The 15,163-nt window shown below is 41.5% G+C and overlaps 1 protein-coding gene and 1 long non-coding RNA gene across 4 annotated transcripts in view; one reads left to right on the top strand and one right to left on the bottom strand.

The window, feature by feature from the left end:
* rassf4a (Ras association domain family member 4a) overlaps positions 1–11,257 on the top strand; it is a 28,083-nt gene extending 16,826 nt beyond the window's left edge. For 2 of the 3 annotated variants that reach the window (XM_088634501.1, XM_088634498.1), the window contains 8 exons: positions 1,696–1,841; positions 4,541–4,608; positions 5,377–5,543; positions 6,878–6,979; positions 7,723–7,774; positions 8,223–8,344; positions 9,394–9,491; positions 9,886–11,257. In XM_088634501.1, the coding sequence (XP_088490627.1) occupies positions 1,696–1,841; positions 4,541–4,608; positions 5,377–5,543; positions 6,878–6,979; positions 7,723–7,774; positions 8,223–8,344; positions 9,394–9,491; positions 9,886–9,958 (828 nt within the window). In that variant the 3' untranslated portion in view covers positions 9,959–11,257. The remainder of the gene's footprint in view (positions 1–1,695; positions 1,842–4,540; positions 4,609–5,376; positions 5,544–6,877; positions 6,980–7,722; positions 7,775–8,222; positions 8,345–9,393; positions 9,492–9,885) is intronic. The other variant, XM_088634500.1, reaches the window with a different exon arrangement.
* Positions 7,258–9,394, bottom strand: LOC148661165 (uncharacterized). Its single transcript, XR_015939461.1, has 2 exons — positions 8,849–9,394; positions 7,258–8,398 (listed from the first exon to the last, which is right to left on the bottom strand). It is a non-coding gene; the product is annotated as an uncharacterized LOC148661165 (long non-coding RNA).
* Positions 11,258–15,163: the final 3,906 nt, after the last annotated feature.

Raw genomic sequence — 15,163 nt, forward strand, 5'->3', positions numbered from 1 at the left:
TGTCATGTGTACAGATATCTGGCTATGATGAAGTGAGAAGTACTTCACAACACTGCTTCAAACCTCACACTCTCATTATATTATTATAATTTATATATATAATATATTATATAAGTGATTATAGATGTGATCTTGATAAGAAGAGTATTAACAGAAATTTCTCCAGTTGTGATATTAAAATACATACTTTAAAAATGAAAACATGAAAAAATAACTAGATTCTTTTCATTTTGATGTGTATTTCAATTTTCCTGTTCCTGTTGTTGCTGTTGTGAGTTATGTTTCTGTCCTCTTTTGGCGTGGATGGCCAGTGTGTATACAGTAGGTGTGGATGGGAGCACAGGTTGTTTTGATTTGTTCCCATTTCTGATTACTGTTTTTTTGACTGTTTATAAATCATTTTTAAAAGTACTAGATTACAGCAATATTTTGTTACTTAATTTAATTTGATTCAAGGCTGCGTGTGCACCAGGAGTGAAGGGCCACAGGCAGGCCACTATAGTATTACTCACAAAGAGCAATACAGGCTACAGAGTCGGCAGATGGACTGGGAGCTATTTTTTGCCACTTGTGCCACTTCTTAGTCTCTCTCCTTAATCGGAAGCTGCACAGGTTATATTTTTATCTCGAGGAACTTTAAAGTTCAATATGGTGTCCTTAGAGCGGAAGAGATTAATCTTTTCAACATTGTCAGACCTTGAGTGGATTAGTCCTGAGAGCTCTCTAAACGGGAGATCCACCCACTCTTTCTTCTGCTGTGCATAGCTGTAAGGCCCTACGCCACTGAAATCTGGGAGGGGGGATGTTTTGCAGTCCTAACCATCTGTGTGTGTCATTGTCAATCAAGTAAATCAAGAACATTGGGGAAGGGTCTTTTTTGGGCCGTTGAGACCTAAGATCTGGAAAGAAATGCTGTGGTTCAGAAAGAAATATTCAAGTTCATGTAAGACATTGGAAGACACTGTTTAGACATTACATTTCTACAAATTTTCAAGAACTCCTTCACTTTAAACTTTCCCAAAGACAGCCCAGAGTAGGTCACAACAGTCTGGGAAGCTCAGGTGCTGCAGACACTGCAGGCTGGGAAACAGCAGCCGACCTCTGCAGACACAACATTCACCTGTTTCAGGCAACAACTGTGATCGGTTTATATGGAAGTAATACAAATATTATTAATATTTTATCTGCTCAATTCAGGTTATTGTTTTACAGCTGGTTTACCAGCCAGTTTCCAGTCCACAGAGTGCAGAGTGTAGTGACAAAGCCTCAGTATTGGCTGCGATACCGATTTGAATTCTGTCATTACTGACCTGCAAAAATGCTAAACCAGAAGCTCCTCTGATGTAAAAACGAGGAACTATTAATAAATTCCACTTTCTGAATTCAAGTGCTCGACTCGGATGCTGGGAACAGTGTGTACGTGACTGTCCGCAGAGCTCTGGTGGTCACGTCTCATTATGGTTCACATTATTCCGAGGCCAGGAGTGACCTGGGCTCCGATCAGAGGAAGGCCAGTGTGTCCGAGTGGATTTCTCAGGTTTCCACAGTTCTTATTCTTCCGATCCGAAGGCGTGTGCAACATCACTGCTCCGGCGCACGTAGACCTGCACGTCGCTAGGATGGACCTCAGCCAGCAGGATTTCCTCTCCTTGATGTCAATTATTATTACTATGATTTTTTTTTTCGTGGCCGCAGGAAGAAGTCGGACTGATCATTGAAGGTTTACTTAACATCTCTTGGGGTCTCAGAAGGCCAATTCGACTTCAAATGCACGACGACAATGAGCGAATCCATCTCTCCAGCACGGGACAATGGAGATTGGACCAGACTGACTTCGCCAGGTGAGAGGGGGGCTGCTTGGATGCATTCATAAATCTATATATTTGCTTTTTTCTTTGTTAATCTATGCATTTTGCTGACTTGTGCGTTGTCCTGTTCTTCGTGTTCAATGTGGGCTTTTATATGGGCCACGTACCTGCCTCCCTAGTGCAGAACTCTGTCTCCTCTAGAGCCAGATCTGGGCACTGCTGGTAGTTCTCCTGAGCTCATCTGTATGAAAGCTGTAACTGCAACTGTATAACTGCATCACTTTCTTTCCAGTTCAAGGGCGGCAGGCAGCTCTGGATCTTGGGGACTGTGGGGTTTTCATTACAGCTGTCAAAATGGATGTTTATCCAATCACAAGATGATTTGGATTGTTAAAGCAGAGCTGGAAAGAAAGAAATGATAAGAATTGGCAGACTCATTGATCTGACTAGTGCCATGAACGGCTGTAACATAATAAAATGTGGAATTTAATTTTATACATCCCCAAAAAAGCAAAAATCTTTTGGTTAGCAAGCTTGTGAAGGGAAAAAAAGACCTATAATGTTTTTTTTTTAATGTATACTTTTCTCTCTGCTTCACAGTTACAGTATGTGACCTTGTCAAGTTTTCATTCAGAGCCATACATACTGTACACCTTACCTCCTAGCGCCTACCACATCTCCCATCCTGGGTCTTCTTTCCTTTACTCCTTGAAAGGCTTTTTACACCATTCAAACGGTGAATAATCCAGGACTGCTGTTAGGGTAGCCAAACTGAATACGAGTTTCACTCCTGTCTCTGGAACCGAGCTGCATCACTGCTGGAGAAGCCTGTGGAGTCGCAGGGCACTATATTCTAGTTCCAATATCCTCTGGTTCTCCTATCGGAAATAACAGTTTCCTTGCAATACATTTCCTGTGTTTTGTGGTAGGACTGGTTGTAGTGTTTTTGCTGACTCCTTGCTAATACCATGCTCATGTCTACATTTTTTTTGTATCTTCTGCTGTGTTTCTTGATCCTCCAATTTATCGTAAAATGCAAACCGACTATTGTACTCCCTATACCAGAATCTATATCGTCGATATGAAGCAGGAGAAGTACAGTAATCACATCCCCGTTTATCTGTGCTCTCTGTTTTCTATCCATCAGCCACTTCCCACTGCCTTGCATCCCTTCTCCGGGAAATTTCATTTTAACTGGGAAATGTATCATTCCTGGGTTTGCTTTTGACACCCTTTTATGGTATAAGTGAGCCTAACCTCTGAAAAACTGCCGGCAGAGCTTGGTTAACAGCCTTTGAATGACAGATCTTTTTTGGTGGTGGAGGGGAGTCCCCATTATCTGTAAAGCACTTTGAGTGGAGTTTCCAGAAAAGCGCTATATAAGTGTAAGCAATTAATTAATTAATTGATTAATTGATTTTTTAATGTATATTTGGTAGAATAAGACCAGGCCGCAGCATTTAAGTGCTTCTAGTACTTCTAATACTTCTGCCTCTGCCTACAACGGCTAACAGTGCTATTCGTTCTATATCAAAGCAATTTCCAAAGAACTACACCCTCTGATTCATCCGTCATCTCTCATAAGAAGAGCAGGCAGAAGCGCGCTTGTGCAATCCCATTCATCAAGCGCTCTGGTGAAGATACTTGCCAGGAAATGCTGTCATGTACTAGGAGATACTGCCATGGGAATTGACTACAGGTGGTGGGTAGACATTAGATACAGTTGGTATGTGCATGAGAAACATATCAAATAGGGTACCTTGCACACCGAAAGACTATTGTTATTCCCTCCTGTTCAAATCACAATGTTCTAATGATTTCAGACTCCAATACAGACTGACAATTCAACACAGGGCTTTAAAAGCACATTTTATTCAGGCACCTGGAGTCTTGAAAGATGAGAGATTGTCACGATTGACATCGCTGCCAACAACATGAAGGAGATCCTAGAACAAAATGTCAAATACCACAACATATCCTGCTTTATATCAGCTTTTGTTGACTCTAAATATATTCATGGAAACATTTCGAGATTGGCAGAGCATATTGTCGGATAAAGGACCTTTGTATTCATGCAAGGGCAGGCAGCCTGGAAGCAAATGTTTTTCAAACCTTGTCATGCGAATTGAAAAACGAAACTAAGCAAACTGCTGCAAGCCAACTAAAACCATTACTGGACCAGCAAAAGTAGACCTCCACTGTCAAATGAGTACCGACATAAAAATAAATATTGCTTACTTATGAAAGACCTAGAGCAAATGACACAAGTTTGTTGTTTGCGACCTGTGCCACCATTTATGTCTGTTTAGAGTGGGATAAAACAGGCAAAGGTTTAGTTTGCTGCCGTAACTGAGCAGGCATGAAACAGTGCAGCCTTGGTCCTGAGAACCTGCACACCTGCTGACCTTTTTTTCCAGCTGAGCTCTTTTTACCTGTGTCTCTTACCTGAATGAATTAGTCACTTGACAAGAGCCTTTGCATGGTTTTGTTTCTTCTGCTTAAACAAGGTTGGGAACTCCTGACCTACTGCGTTTCAAACACCTTAAACAGAGTCAAGGTTACACCGATAAAACTGGAGGATAATTTGTAGTCCCTTGCAGGAAAATGTGGTGAGGTGGGGACTTTAGGCCCAATATATTTCTGTCTTGCATCCCATTGATATGAAAAGCTGAAATCAGTCAAGAGATGCTTAAAAATCGACCTCACTCTTGCACACTTTTACTTTGTTTTAGAGCTGAGAAGACTTCTGTGGAATCGAATAACTATTCCCTCAATGGAAAACTTTCACCAAATAATACAAGTAAGTGTTCCAGTATAAATAGTTTACTAAATGTTACTTACAAACATCCAGCTTTGTTTCAACTATTCAGTTTTGTCTTTTGTGTTTTTTGTGTGTTTTACCAGTGATTATGTATAATATGTATAAAGACAATTATTTTTTGGTCTGGAATACTTTTATACTGTTTGTATTTATTTATGTGAGGTTTGAAATTGTAGCCTTGTTTAGGGGAACTCTTCATGAATATAAATGTTTGTTTGATTGAGGACAACCCTGTGAGGCATGGGCAGTTTTCCCAAATATGCTAAAAGCATCCCTGATCAAATCTCTGCTGGGGTGTTTGTTTTCCTTTTTAAACAGAGGGCAGCGGGGAATGATGAACAACACATAAACCTTTTGAAAACATGCCAAATAAATAGTTCTCTGTAACTCTTAATTTTGAAAAATGTGATTTCTCACCGTGATGCGCACAAACAACTGAAGGTTCAACAAGTTAAGGCATGTGCTTCTTTGTATCTTTCCGAACCCTGTGCCAGCTCGGAGATATGTTGAAATAAAGGCAAACCTGTTCACCAAGCGTGGAAGCTGTGTCTTGATCCTGGGAAGGGATATAACCGGATTCGGGTGCCAACGTTTGTTTCAGAAAGAACCAAAAAAAAAAATACCGCATCCTCACTGCCTCCTCCCATACCTCATTTTCTGATTTTAGGTGACGATTACATTAATTAAAGGCTCTGTACTTCCCCGGTGACGCAAGTCACACCTCACACTGTGGTTCTGACTTCTCAGGTTCCGAGCCGGGCGGTTCGGAAGAGGAGACTCCTCAGCTCATGAGAACGAAGAGTGATGCTAGCTTCGTGAGCGTCCAGCGCAGGACCAAGCTCCACAGCCCGGGGGAGCTGCAGAGGATGAAACGCCACCGATTTTCAATCAACGGCCACTTTTATAACCACAAGGTGAGATAAACAGTGCAACATGCTCCCAGGCCGTGGTTATCTTTAGCTAGCATTATGGTATGGCAGTACGTATTTTCCTGTTTAAAATGTTGCTTTAATAGCACATCCTGAGATGGAATGTTTCATGGGATTAACCTGTGGAGGAGCAGCTTTTTCCTGTGGAGTTGCTCCCTGTCAGCGCTTGCCGTGCAGCAGTGTCCTGTGGCCTGGCACTGTCTGACACAGTACACAAGGTCACAGCTCGCAGAGGCCCCTGGACATTTGCTCGGAACTTGAAAGGAAGCTGGTTTTTGTATTCAAGGGAAAGGGGATAGTTCAGTTTAAGACCCACACTACAATACATGCTGAGATCGACACATTTTTCTCATGCTTTAACATCAACGGCTTAAGAAGAAACAGGATCAGAAAGAAACGGAAAGAAATATTGCAGAAGGGTCCTGTTGTCAAATGCTAAATCATGAGAGCACAACAAGCTTGCCTGCAGGTGAGGAAAAACAAATCCTTGCATGTATACGCTTACTGATTTGTCAAATTTAAATTCAAGAAAAAAGGATGAAATTTCTCGGTATACACGGCTTTTCCCTCAGTTCTTACAGTTTTCACTTTGACATTGGAGTTTGCAAAAGGCCAGCCCCTACACTGCATTCCTCTGCTTTCAAATAATATTTCACTTTCTACAGTGTCTCTCTTGACAAATTCTCTCAAAGAGCTTTACAATAAAACCAAGGCAAAAGCCTCAGACAATTTTATTAACTACCAGCCGTATTTTAACATACTAAAATCTAGAGTATCAAAATGAGTATTAAGGCATGATTTGAGTAATACTGACTGAGTGATGTGTGCTGGAAAGTGATTTTGCCAGCCACGTGTTGCTTGGATAATCATGAAATAAACTAATCTCACTGGTAAGTTGTGCAATTTGTGGTTTTAGGTGATAAATGGAGAGAATGACATAAGCACAATGTGCTTTTCCCTCGTGATTCTCTTTCTTTTGCTTGTTCAGGCTTGTTTCCTCTCATGATGTGTCTCCTAAGACACAGGCATGCCTCTATATTGCTTTCTTATTTTGCAGACATCATGCTTTATGACAGATCCAACCTTGTGAGAAAATACCCTGTTCTCTTCTGTGTCATTGCAATGTATGTGATGACTCAGAATCATCTTTAGGAATTTCAGTTAAGTTATCCCCAGGTTATGTACAGTAGACCCAGGGATTTCAGTCCAGGGAAATTGTTTTTCTTTGGCAAACAGTTGTGCTCCTACAGCAAAGCTTAGTGGAAACACATTCTTTCCACTCTAATCTCAGACCCTTGGTTCACATTTCCACTTTCCAGACATCAGTGTTCACTCCAGCCTATGGGTCGGTGACCAATGTGAGAGTTAACAGCACCATGACCACACCGCAAGTCCTCAAGTTAATACTGAACAAATTCCGTGTAAGTGTAGCTTCCAGAATTTCTTTCACCTTGAAGCTGATGATGATGATGATGATGATTAGTGTTTTTACATTGTTGTTAGAAAAATGGGGTTAAGAAAATAGAGAATTACAGAAAACACAAAGCAGATTAATCTAGGATTAAAATTACATTATTATTCCTGCACATAGATTATATGCAAAGAGTATACCCGAGTGGTTGGTATTATTACGGGTACTTGAGATCTTTGTTCTCTGTCACAGCATTGGTGAAGGAGTAATAAATCAGAGGCAATCAAATTGGGGTAAACAAGTATTTATTCACAATAACACAACACAACATACAACATAAGTTACTCCTCACTAACCAGCAAAACCTAGATTGCTACCAAGTATTCATAAATGCTATATAACACCTACACAGGCCCACAAGCAGGATAAACCTGCCTTCTAGATAAAACAGGATGCAACCTAGAGCTAAATCTCACTTTCTCTAGGTTCAGATGCCACAAAGCGATCTCCCTATTCTAAAAAATGCATCCGCTAATCAGGAGAGACCTTTTTAACCAAGGAATTCTAGACCTCATGTTCCATACATTGTTTCTACTGGCTATGAAACCCCAAGACGTGCAAATTATTATTATTATTATTATTATTATTATTATTATTATTATTATTATTATTATTTTATTTTTATTTTTTTATATATAGTTGTTATTACTGCTTGTGTTTGACATTTTCTTGACTCAGTTTTAACTACCTCAGGTAGAAAATAAACCCGAAGAATTCGCACTCTACATGGTTCACGAAACTGGCGGTAAGTTCTTTGGCCCTTAAATCATTTGAGTTAATGATTCCTTCAGAAATCCCCCTGCTAAATCCTCCATCACTCACTTCTCCGGACGGACAAAATCTCTGAGCTAATCCCTGTACATTGCTAAGTGCTTGGAAAACCTCAGAAATGCGGAGGGGTTTTTTTCTTGTCCGCGCTGTGCTCCTGGGGGTTGTGGAATGTACACTGTAGCTCCGCTTGGCACAGCCGACAAGCTTTGAACAGTAAATGAGTAAAATGTTGCTCAAGCTCGTTTCTTTTCTCCTCACTGGAACACTCCAGTTCGGATTCTTTGTTAAAGGTATGTGGTGTTTCGTTTTTAACTTTAATCAACCATCTCTGTCATGCCCTAGCTTTTTCATTCAGTTAAATCAAGAACTTGAAACGCACAGCTCACTGGAAACCAATGTAAAGATGCCCCTTATTCTCCCAGAACGCTCCAGGTTAACGGAGACGGAATATCCTTTGATAGCCAGACTGCTATATGGCCCTTGTGAGAGAATATCCAAGATATTCCTGATGGAGACGGACTTGGGAGAGGAGGTGACCTACGATGTGAGTGGACGTCATTCTGTACTCATAAAACACCATCTGGTCCGAATTTTCAAACTAAAGGCAGAGAAAAGGTCTTAGTTATTACATGAAAGTTTTAAGAAATGTTAGCAATTGGATCAAATTTTTTGTTAACCACTTTCCTCCAAAAGGAACTTAATTTAATTGTAGAAATTTCATTGAAGGAAACACTATTTGTTCTCCTGATATCCTCTATTGTCAGAAGTGCACTAATCTTTCTGTACCTGAGGCAGGTACTTTGATTTAAAATGGCTTAGGATTTCTGAAGATGAAGTATTGTTCTCACATTGTAGTCGGGTTGTTTTGTAGTTGATCTCACACCATTCAGCCTGGATCAGATTTATTCAAAATCATTCTAAAACTGTCAAGAAGATACATAATTCCCCTTGTTTGTTGAGAAGTCCATGCTTATTTTACTTGCAGGCAATGGTAAAATCTGACCCTGCCAAAAAAGTTTCCAACGTTTATATTCCTGAGCTGGATTACCAGTAACTTGTAGAGCTCCTTAGTGTGACAGGCAGAGGGTAATGATGTTGTAATTTCTACTGTTCTCATGAATCTGGCTGGGTGGAGCTGGCAGTTCGGAGACATTCTCCCCAAAAAATCCAGTATTTGGTCATCCTCTTTTCTCATTATGGAGAGGGTCTTGCCTATTTGTTCACCTGTAAGATGGTAAAATAAAGCTCTCTGAGTTCTTCTCTACCCTGCTGATGTTGTCACGGTTTTTCATTTTGCTTTTAAATTTCAATTGGTCAAGCTTTTCAGTGATGTCCCATGACTTTTAACATCTCTTTATTGTATCTGACAGACAGTTGTTTGTCCTATTAAAAGCCGGCCTACAAATGGCTTTCTTTTTCCTTGATTCTCCTTTCACACAATCGAGTTATTAAACCAGTCTGAATTAAACTGTCATTTCATGATTTTGACAACTCGTTAGACACAATAAAGGTTTATACAAAACATTTTGATTACAAAGCCTTTATTACTACCATCTCTATAACTTGCTTTCCTAAATATTTCTTGTTCTTCAGGTTGCTCAGTATATAAAGTTTGAGATACCAGTTCTTGACAGTTTTGTTGAAAAGTTAAAGGAAGAAGAGGAGAGGGAAATTGTAAAACTGACAAAGAAGTAAGTTTTACAGCTTTTACGTTAATTTACTGTAAGTGAAATGTGAAATGAAATCTGCCCTAGCAGGCTAGAAGACTAGAATCTGACTCTTCTGTTAGAGGGCTGTTGCAGAATAACCACTCACATGAACACTGTTGGGAGTCATTAATATGTTTTTATCAACGGTGTTCAGCCCTACTGGAGGATGAAGTGTCCTCGATGTAGTTTAGCAAGTTTGGAATACTTTCACAAACCGCCATTTTAATCTGTTTTACTTATGATACTGAGGCCTGCAATGGTGGATCTCAAACAGAATATCGCAAATCCCACTCCCCGCCTTAATTCTGCACTGCCTTGAGACACTGCCCCAGGAGGTGATATATTAACCCTTCTGTTGTGTCCTTTGTGTTCACAGATACAGTGCCCTCAGGTCCATGATCTTGCAGCAGTTAGAAGACACTACAGAACGGACTGACCGGGACTCGTGAGTTATGCTTGAAGGCCAAGATGACAATCTGAACTTGTGCAAACTCCTCTGCGGCTCCTATTCCCTGTTGCCTGGCTTGTATGAAGTGTATCCAGACTACAGCATTACATTCCTTGAAGCAGACCCACTTTTTCCATGACGTCATTTTCAAAATCACTAAAACGGTTTGATTAAGAGGAAATGATTTGTCTGACTGTTCCGCCGTGGCCAGTAATACTGCTCTTACTGGAAATCCTGGGCAAAATATCGGACCTCCAGGGAGTAAACCATTCAACAGCTGCACACACTGCTACTGTATGGTCTCCCATCAGATCACTTCATAAATAACTCTACATTGTTCGAGCTTTCTGTCCCTACTGCCTGAGCCTTGGTTAGTTTGCTGTGAAGCAGACCAAGAGGTATTCCAGTCACCTGCAGGCCTGTCTGTCACCTGTCTAATTCCCTGCTGGACAGGCTGTGAGAGCCGGGCTGAAGACCAGGAGATTCCAGTGAGCGATATCGCCTCACGTGTCTGGATGAACAGTAGCCTGAGCTGCTCAGAGGCTGGCCACGCCACAATCCTCTCAAGCAGTCAGGCTCCAGGAATAGAAGCTTCTCCCGAAGCCTTTCTTTGTGTGCGTACTCGAGTCAGCACGTGAGGGAGAGATGAGTGTCTGCTTCGGGAGAAACGTGTGGTGAAGTCTAAAGGCTCAATGGAAGAGTCATGAAATAGTTCCAGAATTGTTAGTCGTCCCACACATTCCGCAAATAAAACTTTGAGTGTATTTTTTGCACTTGTGACCATCTTTCAGTCAATCTCTGCTGCAACATTGCAGGACTCGGTCTGCTCTAGTCGTTACACTGATATCCGTCTGTCTCTGCTGTACTTTGTCTAATTTATGATTGTTTCCATCTTCTAAATTTCTCATTTGAAAGCCATTTAAAGAAGCACTTGTTGTTAGAGATACTGTATACGGCAAATGTAAGTGTTGCACTGCTGGCTTGGTAAGAGCACTGCACATCTAAGTGTTTTGAAGCCATAAATTTTAGCATCCTTTCTTTAAAGAAAAGAAACTAAAGAGTATAATGTGTATAATGTTTGCTTTTCTCTTTGACACTATTAATATGCCCATTGTTACGTAATGGCTTTCTTTTTTGGGGATCAGTAATACTAACAGCCTTTGCTTGTGGCCTAATACTGTCAGGTTCCACGAGATTGTGGTGCTCTGAGGCATTTGGAAATTTTTTGAGTATGATCTGCTGTTGATGTGTGCTTGTGAGTTTTGCAATGTAACTGAAAATAAAGTGCTATTTGAAAGCATCATACAAGTTGTGTTCTCCATACCATAATTTTGGCACTGATTTCTGGATTTTATTAAATTTCTTAAAGGCTTCGCAAAAATACCTATTATAAACTTTCCAATAATAGTGCTGACTGTTGCAGACTTCCGTCTTGCAGTTTATTGAGGTTCATATTAGTTTTTATACAGTGGAGCCAGATCTATAAAAGTTATTTATCCTGTAACTGGAGTGCGACTGAGAATAATAATCTTTTAATCCTGTGGAAAAAAAAAATCAGTGTGTTGTTTAATCCTGGGAGAAGGGTTGGGTTCTTGAATGTTTTCTTAAGAGAACATTCTGTATTTGCACCACAAATGATGCAAATACAGCACTTGCTAGTTCCATTATACAGGCCACCTAACCATCCATCCATTTTCTAACTGTTTTATCCAGTACAGGGTTACAGGAAAGCCAGAGCCTATCCTGGCAAGCAATGGGCACAAGGCAGGGTACACTTTGGAGAGGATGCCAGTCCATTACAGGGCAGACACACAGACACAAACACAGTCCCAGACTTGAACTCACTCACATCACGCCAGTTTTCCCAGAAGCCATTTAACCTGCCAGCATGTCATTGGAGTGTGGAAGGAAGCCAGATCACCCGGAGGAAGCCCTCACCAGCATGAGGAACTCCACACTGCTAGCACCCCAGGAACTGAGTCTGATAATCATGAGATCTTAATCCTGTGAAAGTCACACCAGACATTGCGCTTCCTCAGACTTCGTAAGCATTGCTAGGAATTTCACTTATGAGCTACAGTTTTTTTAAACACGTCCTTGTGGTGACTAAAAGAAAAACTATCGGCTCCTGGACTTCATGTTAATCACATTTACTGATGATTGTGGGATTAAATTATAGGCTGCAATAACACGTCTACCATGAAATAGTGAAGACCTTGGTCATCACTTTAGAAGTGAAATGGCTCATATATTGTTATAAATTGTTTGCCTTACAGATGTCCGATTCCAGTATGTCAGAGTGTTTCTAAAGATTTACAGTAAGGCAGGCACACAAGAAAACTAAATATAGTTACAGTTGCTAAAAAGAAAACAACTCCCAATGACTTAGTAAATACCATACTGAATGTTTGATTATTAATTAATGATGGCAATCGTGTATTTAATGGACAGTGAGCAGGACGTTTTTCCCAGCAGAGAGGAGTCACAACACTTACAGAGAGGTCAAGGCAGCCAGGACAAAGTGACCATTTTTAAAATCCCGTATCTGTGCTCGAAATGCTGAACTCATCTACATTTCTCCTTGAAATTGTAAAGCTCTCAAACATATGTATTGTTCTCTGTTTTGAGGCTGGAACTAAAGCACTATCACTATTATTTCCTGTTTCCAGGTTCAGTGTGGTACAATAGTTTTTTTTTGCTTAACCTGATGAGCTCCGCGATTTTTTCCCATGGGCTTTTCCAGCGTCTCTGTGGACAAATCCGAAGGTAAAATCCAGGCTGGCTGGCCCTGACCCCAGCGGGTTCGCCGTGGGGGCTTCCAGAGAGACAACAGGCCCAGTTTCCTTTCCCAGGAAAACCCCCGGAAGCAAAGCGGAGTGAGGGAGTGACAGGACTCGGTACTCCCTCTTGGTTGTGGCTAGTTGGCATGTTTCTCATTCATGTTGTTTTGAGCAGTTGCAGAACAGAATTAACACATTTCAGATGAGCTCTTGGGAAAATAACTGCACTGCTAAATTGTTCAGTCCTTGACAGATCTGCTAATCTTGTCTTATTAGACCCTTTACATTGTCTGTTTACAACTCCTAACAATTCAGTAATGTCTTACACATTGACATGCCTGTCAGTGGAAAATCTGAAAATAAGTAAAATATTTTAATTAAGCAAACTCCAATGGTACCTGGGAGTCCTCCAGGACAAAAAAGAGCAGCCCCTTCACTCTCTGCGGTGCTGAAGGTACTGAGGGGTGGGAGAGCTTGGAGCAGCGCGGAGAGCCTGGAACACACGAGACACCCCCCGTCCGACAGCAGGACTCTGGGAGCAGCTGAAGAGATGTCATGGAATGGAGGCCCTTACTGCATTCACACATTCTGACCTTGAGTCTCAGTGGCAGTGGATGAGGGGTTTATTGAATCTTTCACTTTTTTTATCAAGGAAGGTAGATGTAAGATGTTGGGGTGCTGCAGAGAGATGTGTGATGTTGGGGTGCTGTAGGGAGATGTGGAATGTTGTGGAGCTGTAGGGAGTTGGGATGCTGTAGGGAGATGTGGGATACTGGGATGCTGCAGGGAGATGGGATGTTGGGGAGCTGTAGGGAGTTGTGGGATGTTGGGGTATTACAGATAAAAGCACTCTCGATCCATGAAAGTATGTGATGATTGGTGCAAAACTGTCCATCGTCAGACTAGCAGCTCCAGGATTCTGACCAGTACAGCATTGAGCCTGTGCCTCTAAACATCCTTTGTGGGACAAACCTGGGATGAACCTGACTTTGAATCAAACTTTTCATTATTTTGAATCCAATCATCACTTGAAACTATTAAAATGAATACATAATTTCAAAAAGAAACTTTTCACCCAAGCTGGGAAGAGAGACACTTCTCTACACAAAGAGTTGTGGGAGTATGGTAGAATGCTGTCCAGCTGTGTTGTCATATTGCCTTTTTTTATTTCAACAAACAGCCAGAAAGAGATCCACCTACCTTGTGACTACCTAATGCGTTAGACTGGCTGAGTAGCCTCCTCTCATTTGTAACGTTTCTCATATCCCTCAATGGCTGAATGGTGCAATTGACTTAAATAGCCTGGTTTCCGCCTGCTTCCAGGGCTTTAACCATTGAGGAGTTTCTCTTCCTGGAGAGCTGTGCTGCGTTCCTCCCTTCGCCACAGCTGGTGTCACGAGTGGGCTGATGCTGCTATAATCTTGTCACGGTCTCCTGGCAGGTCCCCCTGGGAGTCCCTCCCAGCTGCACATGTCCGCGCCCCTGTGCTCAGCACTTTGCGACCTCACGGTCAGAGGGATGCCAGTCTATCGTAGGGCCGCAGCTGAAGAGTCCGTCAGGGCGTTAGCCTGGGCGTCCTCCGCCATAAGGGTGAACCACGAACCAGGGGGCACAAGTGGAGACTACAGGGAAAGCCTTTCGAAGCTTAACACAAAGGGGTGTGGGAGTGTGGAACAAGTTAACCTGTCACGTTGTTAAAGCTGATACCCTTGTTTCTCTCACAAATCAACTCCTGGGATTACGTACCTATTAACTATCAAACAGACTACATGGAAGCTCCAAATGTCCTCATCTCATTTCTAATGGTTTTATGTGTTTTATATTGGAAGAACATACAAACTCCACCAAATGCCCCAAACCACCATTAAACCCAGGATTCTGGAGCAGTGAATAAAACTTCATCTAAAACGAGACTTTAATTAAATCATTTTTTGCATCATTTTATTGATCAGCCCAGTACAAGTTTCACTTGATTGTCTCTGGGGAGGAAGCGGCCAGGCGCAGAAGGCGACACGTTTCTGTCTGTAGTATCTTTATTTCAGGCGCGCACATAAACACGGGGCTTAAGGTCAGGCATAGTGAGGTGAGGCTGTTACTGCAAGATGTGTCATAGAAATGCATTGGGTTTCTATTATCTATTATTTCCGAGAGCACAGCAGGTGTCCAGGTACAGAGTACAGGAAGGCCTTGCATCTGTCTCAAGAAGTCATTTTAGTTTGCGTGAAAACAGATTTGACATTCCTAAAAGAAATGAAATCTCCACTTTTTACAGAATGCCATCCCCTGCTTAATCCCACAATTTTAACGTAAATGCAGTCCCCCTTCTTTATCCACATAAGTTGAGTTGACTGTAAATGGGAGATTCTTATGAATGAGAATAACCACACCTCGTTTTTTGGTGGAGAATGATGAGTAATAAACTTGAC

Source organism: Lepisosteus platostomus, chromosome 6 (assembly GCF_059453375.1).
Source record: "Lepisosteus platostomus isolate fLepPlt1 chromosome 6, fLepPlt1.hap1, whole genome shotgun sequence".
In the NCBI taxonomy this organism is placed as follows: domain Eukaryota; kingdom Metazoa; phylum Chordata; class Actinopteri; order Semionotiformes; family Lepisosteidae; genus Lepisosteus; species Lepisosteus platostomus.